General features: G+C 34.6%; 1 protein-coding gene across 1 annotated transcript; it reads right to left on the reverse strand.

The window, feature by feature from the left end:
* Window positions 1-263: 263 nt before the first annotated feature.
* Window positions 264-6,035, reverse strand: LOC134237031 (ubiquitin-fold modifier-conjugating enzyme 1). Its single transcript, XM_062719115.1, has 5 exons — window positions 5,892-6,035; window positions 2,834-2,965; window positions 2,240-2,316; window positions 1,448-1,538; window positions 264-674 (listed from the first exon to the last, which is right to left on the reverse strand). The coding sequence occupies exons 1-5, from the start codon at window positions 6,012-6,014 to the stop codon at window positions 585-587; spliced, it is 513 nt and encodes a 170-aa protein (XP_062575099.1). The 5' UTR covers window positions 6,015-6,035; the 3' UTR covers window positions 264-584.
* Window positions 6,036-10,645: the final 4,610 nt, after the last annotated feature.

Here is a 10,645-nt window from a genome sequence, read left to right on the forward strand (position 1 = left end):
GGGCATCATGTTTCACAAACACATCTTGTTTTCGCTCTTTCACAGAGGATGTACGATGATATATGAAATATGTTTTCATATTATTACACAAGATATTAGCATACCCTTTAAAATATCTATACTTTAATCTCCCCTCAGCAAAACTGATCTTTCAGAAAACACAAAATTTCATTTTTAAGATTTTATGATTTATTTTTAATATCTTTTGTACTTGAAAGAAATTAATGCTCTTTCAAAATTTCTGAGGATATTTTTTTTACATAATAAGAAATATTAAAGACTTTAAATTAAATAACATCAACATAACATTTTTACAACTACTGGTACATGTACAATTGTATGCATTTCTTCTCTTCAAAAAAGACTTATAATCAATTTTCCAATAAAACAAAAAAAAAATTTCAAAGTTTATAACAACAGGAAAGACATAGTTACATGTACTTGACTTTTTGCACACTGACTCCCTATTTTTTCCAAAAAAAAGTAAAATAACCACAGGTTTGGTCATTGCACAGTTCCCTGTCTAAGGAATTGTCCATCACATATTTTTCCTTTATGAATTTGTTATTGTTTACTAAGGATAATCAAGAATCTGCTCCAGAATTTTTGTCTTTGTGTGTCACTACACCCTTCTGTATTAAGTCTGGAATTTCCACAGCTAACCATGGACCCAACTAAAACAAAAGAAAAACAAATATATCAATCAAAGGTAACAAAAAACAAATGCAATCAAAGGTTACAAAATCTCGTATGAATGTTTTAGGAGAATGCATCCTAGCTTCTACATGTTTGCAAGTTTGGCCTGAGTACTATTTATAGTTATTTGGAAATGGATCTGCTTCAAAAACTTAAACTGTTCAATATTATTTTTTTTTAAATGTACATATAAGTCAATAAGACTCAGCATGCAAAGCATGTCTATCCAAGTTCAATCAACATTCAACTTAAAAAGAATGGATCTTCTCCAAGTACTTTATACTGATATCATGCTGATCACTCATCTGGAAAATTTCGTCACTTCAGACTCTTGAAGCCAAGTCTATCCTGCATCCCTAGATGCATTTTATCCATGCAAGTTTGGTAAGTAAAAAACTCAGAGTTATTTGAGAATGGATCTGCTCTAAAAAAAAAAAAGTTAAATCTAATCACTTAATCGGAAAAACCTTAAAGGATCCATGGATTAATAAAACTGGTTTCCTTGAGTTATACACTATGCAAAGTTTGTATGAAACTGACCCATGAGTTCTATTAAATCAACCAACTTGTTTTGTGAAAATACACTCATAAACCCAGAAAGATAATAGACAGAATATATGCTAATCTTGTTTGTCAAACAAGTTACTAGGTTGATGTAAACTTAATTTGGCAATGGATATTTGTCAATAAAAATACACAAAACTTCCCATAATATCAACAATATCAATTGTCTATACAGGCTTAAACTTACCCCAAGTGCCATTGCATGAGCAATACCAAATTTTGGAACATTTCTTGCCCACAAGGGTTTGAAGTGGTCAGTAAGGCAGATTTTACCCCCTCTGTAATGAAACAAGACAACACAATTTATGATATACCTCTCTAAATAGCACACGTATTACAGTCACATGCCCTGTTTTTAAATTAACATGTATCAAAATGTTCATGAAAGGACCCTCCACTAATGGGGGACAGGAAGGCTACAAGTAATTATGAGTATAATGTTTCATTCATTTCATATGAAATTCACAGTATTCTTTAATTAATATATAAGTTCCTTAACACTTCTTTTAGTAATTTTACATAAAATTTTGACAATGAAGATGATAAAAACAAGAAAGGAATGATGATAATAATGAGAGGGTTGTCTCAAACACCCTATTGCCAGGAAATTTCCCCTGTATATAATGATACTGTAAACGTATTATATTTGGCTCTGTATTCTTTTTAGCGCCTTTGGTGGAGAGAAACTTCCGCTAATTCAAGTACAGTGCTAAATGTCTTGCACATACACTCATATATAAGAACATTAAGAAATGCGCTAAATCAAATGTACGCTAACTTGTTCAAAAGTCAATTTCCGCCAAATATCGTACACGCTAAATATAATACATTTACAGTATCCTTATTTTGATATTCCCCCTAATGGCCTGTTAAGGAAGAACCCACAACCCCTTCTACTTTTTAATGTTTCTATCTATTTCAATTCTTATGGAAAACCCTGCCTCATGATGATGTAGGAAAATTGCTTATTATATCTTACCTATACATTTTTGCTGTTTTGCCGTCTAGTTCTGGAAGAGCTATCTCAATAGCTGTAGTCGGATAAGTAATTGGGATCTGTATGAACACGAGAAACACAAAACAAATTAAAACAGAATGTTTTGTAGAATAAAATAAACAAGTTATTTACCAAAAATCTATGCAGTTTTGGTCAATTATACTGTGATTATGCTATAATTATTTGCAGCATCCTTCGTAAAATGATAAATAAAGGACTTGTGTCCTTATAGAAATGACCTTTTTAAACAGCTTTGACTTGATATTTCATGAGGAAAATTTAGGATGCATGCAGCAGCAGATTAGGATTAATATTAGTGAAGTAGAATGCATACTTTAGTTAGTAAACTTATCCATCTATTAAGTATCAACAATGGATGATGTACGTGTTTTTTTTTTTTTTTATTACATGTTCACGCATAAATGGCAGATGCAACATGATTCAATATCCATACAAGTTTGTTCAATATAGAGCTCACAATTGTTTGATCACCTGTCTCAAAATCATTTTTTTGTCTTACTCAAGCACAAAATCATTTATAAGCTACACATAAAGAAAAGAAGTTTTAGAACTTACATCGAACTCTACATCAAATTCATATTTGAGGAGTTCATGGATATACCAGCACTTTCCAAACCAACGAGTACCTTCCTTGTTTGACTCCAAACGGAACCAGTCATTGTCTGATTCTTTGTTGTTCTGGACATACTGAAAAACATTTTAACACCCTCATGTATAATTAATAGTTAAGAAGAGAGAAAATTAACAATGATAGTGAATGCAGTGAGAAGTGCAAGCTCTTAAAGCAACACCTGGGTGAAAATAAAATTCTGAGTCTGCACATTGATCCAAACAATTTTTTTTCCACAGTTACCTGTGGTCCCATATTCTTTAGTGTAATGCATCTCGCAGCAAACAATGTTCTCGCAGTGACAAGACGTTTCAAGAAAAAAAAACTTCCCTTGATTTTAATGGATATATAGCAGATAAATCATAGATAATTTTGATTAAAATTTGGACTCTTAAAGTGTTAAGATTCCTCTGACTCTATCCCCTGCATTTTCTATTGTGATATGTGCAGGTGAGAGTCAGAGCTGAGGCCATATTGGAAAGTGGGAATTCAGCGACATCAGCTGACACTTGCATGGTGTCACGACTCTGCCTACCTTTTACAAATTTATTTCGTGGATCTAACTTCCGTGAGGCAAGAAATCAGTAAAGGGATGGTTCTTCTATAACTTAAATAATTGTCAGTAAAAGGATGCTATCGCCATTCAAATGGCCCTATCAATGGCAAATGAAGCATCACTTGAATTAGGTTGCCCCCTCGCCATTTGACTTTTTTGTGCATGATGTCAGCACACAAAGAAGCAGGGTTCGACATTAACGGTAGTCCGTTAGTCTCAGACTAATATATTTTCATTCGGACTAATAAAATTTGTGGATAATTAGTCCGAATGGACTAATAAAGTTTTTGAAAAGAATTTACCGATGTTCAATTCTCGACAACTTTCACTAGAAAACCCCATATTTTTTTTCAGTTTTCTAGTTTCTTGGCGGAAAGTTAGGTAATTCTGAGTCAATTCGGTGCTTAAATTTAGGACTCATACACAGGTCGAGGAAACTATTTTCTGTGACGTCGGAATAAATTTACATGTTAAGCGAGGAACCAACGTGACTGACTGATCGACCAATCAGCTCAATGAATTGCATTATGGGTTACTACAAAAAATACTACGTGTGTGCTCAGAAAAGGCCAGTTTTTTAAATCACTCTTGGAGAGGCGTGATGCATTTTCCCAAGCATTTTACACGCTTAATACAATATGTACATTATTATCTACTAATCCCATGCTCACATTTACATAAAAATGATAAAAAATAGGGTTTTCCACACTCCATTGTACAAGTCCGTTTGTTTACAGCTTTCCCCGTGCTGTACTGCCAGTGAAAAGACAATTTCACGTGGCTATTCATCGGTACGAAAAATCCAACACTGAGGTGTGCTTACGTATTGACAGTGTTTACAACTTCGAAACATACAGTAACCATATGCTACCCAATACACGTTCTATTTTCAATGTATGAATTAATGTAGAGGTAAATTAAAAAAAAAAACGTGCAACTTAAATCTTTTTTATAAATGCATGAACTTTAAATTTCTAGTAACAAATAACTGAGCAACACCTAATTCAACCAGTTACATGGCAAATTTACGATTATCGAGTACTGGAGTCTTTTTTTTTTTTACTTGTGGAGACTTTGTGAGCGGTATTTCAAAGTACTATTTAACATGGAAAACTGACTTTGTTTGTAAATGTGAGCATAGAAATTCTTAATTAAGACCTATTCTTTGTATTTTTCTCAAATACGTTTCAAAAAATTGTAAAATGATTTTCCAGCAGTCATTTGAAATCGCACCCTTAATTTCCCTAACCCACGTGTTTGTAGTAAAAATAAACATATAGTAGACCATCATGCTTTTCGGCTCATTCACTGGATTGGACCATTGATTGCTGTGAGCACCTTTGTGCGCAATGACAACAATATCCATATAAGGTAGTTTCCTCGACCTGATACACATTGGTATGAAATTAAACATTTTAGCTGTCATGATTTAGGATGACACATAAAGAAAGATTTCGGATGTTTGGATGATGTAATCATGTATAGAGTAAAACGAATGAGATCGGGAATTCAATCATAGTTCCTTATCGCGCAATTTCAACAAATCTTGGTATAAAACATTTCATGTAAATGCTTTGTTTATTTCAAAAAAGTATTTTAAAAAATACATTGCAATGTTAATTCTATTTATTTATTTATATTTTTGACATACTCATAAGATTTCGCGCGGACTAGTTAAAGTAAAGAAGTGCTAGTCCGGCCAGACCAAAGCCTATAAATGTTAGTGTTGAACCCTGAAGAAGTCAAAAGGCAAGGAGATTTGAAAACTTTTGTGAGGGCAGAGTTTGGAGGGGAAAGGCATTAAAAATCATCCAAAAACAATCTTTTGTCTAGGATTGCTTGAAGGTTCTGATTGCCTAAAAAATTTATACAAGTTTGTAATTTTAGACTTAATTTTGATTGTAAGTTACCAGAAAATAAAACTGGATGTTGTGTTTATGCAAAATTGATAAGTTATAAAAGAATCATGTTTTCCCAAATTCTATAATGTATTCATCATCAGTGTGACTGTATTCATACCATACTGCGTTGTTCATGCGTTCATTCACAAAATGCAAATAATCCAAAAAGTAGGTAAGAATAGCTACCTGGAGAAGGTTTAAATATCTAGGTAGCTATAAGTAGCTACGTAGGTACTAACAGGGACCTATCATAGTATATAGGTCCCTGGTACTAAGGTAGAATTGTCTTTGGACTGGACCTCATCAAAGTGTGATTTTCTGCACATCCTGAGAAAATCATAATTCAAGGGAAAAGTTTGATTAAGTAGCTAAATAAAGCTACTTCATGTGGGTAATTTAAGCTATGTAGGTAATTCAAGATACATAGCTAAAGCTATTGATTCTATCAGAGCTGTTTTCAAGACTAAAAAAGTAACATAAATGACATATGGCAGAATGATAGATAAGGTTTAAGCCGAAGAAACCGTCAAAACCTGTCAGAAATACCTTAATTAGACTTTGATATTCTTCTTTCAATCTAGTAACCCACAATTCTCCATCTCTTGGTCCAGCCTTTGTCTTTAAAAGAGGGATTTGTGCAAGAGTTCGTTTCGTGGCTTCGTCTACCATGATTACATCAATGTTTGACAGGGAGTTTGTTATGACGCTATCTTACTGATAAAAATAAACGCTTAGGCGATTGGGATTTGAGTTGAGTAATACGCAAATATAAATGGTATGAATCCGGAAAATCGTCGATAAAAAATGACGGTTTAGATTAGTTTTACCCTGTCCGTCCGTTTGTCTATCTGTCTGTTTATTCGCAAATCTTTAACTTTGCCCAGAACTTTTGATTGGACAGGGCTATGGATTTCATGTTTCAAAGGCATATTCCTTGTAACATCACCTTTGGGTACCAAACTTTTACCAAAAATTTCAGAATTTTTATTAACAATTTTATAACTTTTGAATAGTTGGTGCTATGGGTTTCATACTTCACATGTGTATTTACTGTCGCAAGATTTTTCAGTTGGTGTAAGAAATATTTGACCTTTAGACCTTGGCCTTAGACTTTGATCTATTCTACTTTGACATTTGAAAATAAGAAAACTTGAACCTTTATGGTCATCCCTTTTTCACCGTTAGTACGTGTGTACTAGGGGTTTCATGTTTCACGGGTGTAAATTCCATGTGACTTAACCTTGGGGTTTGACTTGCATGTGAGAAACTTCAACCTTCGCCATAAGCTGTCATCAGCTTTTCACAAACACATCGTAATTGTGTTCTGGGGAGGGGGCTTCAGATGAAAGTTTTTTTTTTTCTCAGTTTACCCAAATAGATTATACTCTTTTTATGCCTCTGTAATCGAAAGGGGTTTGCCCTGTCCGTCCATCCGTCCGTTAAACAAGAAAAAAAATCCATATTAATCCTTTATAATATTATCCGAACTAATTAAGTTATTGTACACATGTCTGTCCGGAAAATTCATAAGAAATACCAGTCAAGCTCGAAAAATATTTAATGAAGTTTACATGGGATTCTCACAGGTGCTTGAGGACAGGACCCACCCACCCCTTCGATATAGACACCTAGTCTTTTTCGACTTTTTTCTCATAAATAATCTTTCATTGACATATTTGTGATAAGATCTATACCAACAAATCGAAAAATTACCTGAAACAAACGTTTTATAAAATCTACCCTACATTCTCTATATAAAAATCAACAAGGTTGCTAACTCCGTAAAAAGCGATTTTGGGGCTTTATTTAGATTTATGAGACGATTCAACCTAAATTCTCGGCAGTTCCCCACGGTTTGCAGACGAAGTTGGCAACCTTGTTAATTTATATATAGAGAGTGGGTAGAAATTTTTATAAAATATTAGTTTAAACAAATTTTCTGAATTGATAGGATAGATTATACCACAAATGTGTCATCCATATATAATTTATGTGAAAAAAGTCTAACAGGTCCGGGGGTCTATATCGGGGGGGGGGGGGGGGTCCTGTCCTCAAGCACCTGTGGGAATTCTAAATAATTTTTAAATGAGTTTTTGCAGGAGGGGGGGGGGGGTAATTTTTATAACATCGTCTGAACCCATGGTTTTTTCTCTCCGTTACATTGCACATTCGGTGTAACGGAAAGAAAACCAGTGGGTTCCAACGTTTTTATATGTTATTAGTTTCAAATTAGTATCTGAATGTGAATGAAATTGGGTGTTTGATATGTATTGAAATTTGGATTCAATGTAAGAATTTGGTTTAAGTATAGACACTGGTGATATAAAAGTTCTCTAACCGAATCTATCACCTGTCTAGAATTCACCAATAATATTTTTTCAAATCGGGAAATTGGGGCAATTTTTCTCTCCTGATCGGGAAGGCGGGATGAAATAGTAAAATCGGGAGGATCTTGCCTAAATCGGGAAAGTTGGCATGTATGCAATATCATGATCCAACATGATCCATGATCCATTAACCAACAGGTGCTTTACATCAGTTCTCCCAAAGTAGCTGACGCAAAACTAAGTTTGTGTTGAGGGATAGCAACGAAAATTGTGAAAAATATTAACGCAATTAAAATTCTGAGGCTGATGACATATTTACTTGATTAAAAGTTGATAAGTTATGTTAAAACAGAATTGGCGAGAAAGCCGAGAAGATTCCCAACGAATTGACAAACTAGGAAGTACATTAAAGTTAAATATCAATTATAAAATCAGGGACCTATGCTATTTATAGTATATAAGTCCCTGATAAGATAAATGTTTTTGGATATTTCAAATGAAGCAATGAAAAATCTCCATTTAGCAGCAACCTCACGCACTTGTATTATAATTAAAATGAAAAAGCACGCCAAGGAAGGCCTCACATCAGTGAAGTAGCATCGTTTTCAAAGGGGGGGGGGGGGGGGCAGGCAGAGAAAAATATTTGTTAGTTACCTGAAAAAGTTGACAAGCAAAAAAAAAAGGAAACATTGCCAAAACTCGAAAATCCTATTTCTGTGTGTGTGTGTGTGTGTGTGTGTGTGTGTGTGTGTGTGTATACGTGTTTGGACTTCGATCTGGGGACCCTGCCAAAAAATCTTAAAATGGGGACTAAGCGATTTCGTGGCAGAATTGGTATTGTTTAACTTATTTTACCCCGTAAGTATCCTGGAATAAGTAGGTAAACTGAGTCTTTGAGCTAGAATGATATATTCATAAATTTAGAAAATGGGGACCCGGAAGTGCCAATATGGGGACCTCTGTGTAAAGGTTGGGGACAACTTCTCATAAGCTTACAGAATTGGGGACCTTTACTCAGTCCCTCATACACAAAGAACAGAAATGGGGACATATTTATAAATTTAAGTTTGGAAGATGATTGGACATGTTTATCTATTTATATATTCCGGCGCGGATTCAGGGATTTCTCAATGTGGGAAAGGGTTATCGTTAGTCCAAAAATTTCCAATCCAGAAATTCCTTGATAAGCAATAACAAATGAAAATAAAAAAAGAAAAAAAACCATGTTATATCATTTTCCCAAACGTGTAAAAATAATCTATTTCTATGCGCTGTTGGTGGGGTTTACCTTTTTTTTTAAGGAATGAGGGGATGTGTTCAAAAGACATTTTTTTTGCTTCACAATATATACATAAGGAAAACAGCATCTTAAATTAACCCTTTACGTTTTATTACGGCCCCACAGCGCCACTACTTTGTTATACCCAGTGGCGGATTTAGGGGGGGGGGGGGTGCGCCCCCCCCCCCCCCTAAATTTGTCAAAGTTAACGTAAATCAAATATGTCTACTTGGTAGACCTCATTTTCACCCTTCAAAATCTCTAGAATCCAGGAGCTCCCGGGGGCTTCGCCCCCTGGCCCCCCACCAGGGCTTTGGTAGACTTCATTTTAACCCTTCAAAATCTCTTGAATCAAGGAGCTTCCGGGGGCTTCGCCCACTAGGCCCCCATCAGAACTTTGCCCTGGACCCACTGGGGGCCTCAAGGCGGCCCCCAGACCCCTTGCCTAATTTTGGCGCCCCCCCCTTAACTCCAAATCCTGGATCCGCGCCTGATACCTGCCAACATCCCTTCTTCCCCGTTTATGCAAAATAACGGATTTAGTCAAGGAATCAGTTTTATAACTTATAGCCAAAATCTCCCTGACTATACATGTATGACCATGGAATTATTTTATTATATGTATATAAAAAAATCTCAGTGACTCGATAAACCATTTATAGCGAAGCCCTGTAAGCCAATGGATTTCCAGGTTTTTACGTCAGAAAATTAACTCGAAATATTTTTTTTATCTTTGTACAATCGTAGTTCTACTTAATATTAACAAAAAAAATGCTGAGTTTTGACTAAACTAACAACTCCACTAAATCCTCTTTTAACAAAGCCTTTCTTGTTTTCATGAATTAAGACAATACATACATCGTTTTCAACAGTGAAATTCTTGCAATATATTTCGTCCATTGAATATAAGTGATATTTTTTCACATGCAGTGTGAAAATAATAATCAGAAATGCAAAGCACTAGTACTACATGAAAGAACGTGTTTGCTTTAATGTGATCAATTTTAAATGATATTCCTCATATCAAACATTCAAATTTACATAATATGTGTAAAGTTGGCTTATTTTTCAAATATGTTTTCCTTATTGTAGCAGCTTTATATAAGTATATTCTTCACACATTATTTGACAGACTTTGCCTCAAAATAGACAAATAATACAACACTTAAGCTGTAAGCTTAAAGATATGTGTGCCGTGTTAAGCAGTATTTTTGCACAGCTAAAACCGAACAAAATTTCTGAATTATGATAAGCCATCAAGAATGAAGCATTCTTGAAAATTCGACGAAATATTATTATGTTCCCCAAACGAAGTTGGGGAACAATTGTTTTTACTCTGTTTCTTATTATGTTCCCCAAACGAAGTTGGGGAACATATTGTTTTTACTCTGTTTCTTATTATTATTATTATTATTATTATTTTTCTTCTCGGGAAAATTTTGTCCGCGAATGATCTTGTTACACATCCGATTAAGGGGAAACCTTTTTAGGGTAAGTAGGCATGTTATGTAGATTTGCGGAATCAAGGTCATTTTGCGCGCACGTGCTTGCAAGAGCGCGCACGTGCAAAACTTGAAATGACCAATATATAATGGATATAACCGTAACTTTTCTATTTTTAGACGAAATGTTTTGAAACTCATAATGTAAGGATATATGAGTAGTATGCACAAGATGACATGGTCAAAATAGCA

This window comes from Saccostrea cucullata, unplaced genomic scaffold, assembly GCF_032062105.1.
Source record: "Saccostrea cucullata isolate Sc308-1 unplaced genomic scaffold, CSIRO_AGI_Scuc_v1 ctg3132, whole genome shotgun sequence".
Taxonomy (NCBI): domain Eukaryota; kingdom Metazoa; phylum Mollusca; class Bivalvia; order Ostreida; family Ostreidae; genus Saccostrea; species Saccostrea cuccullata.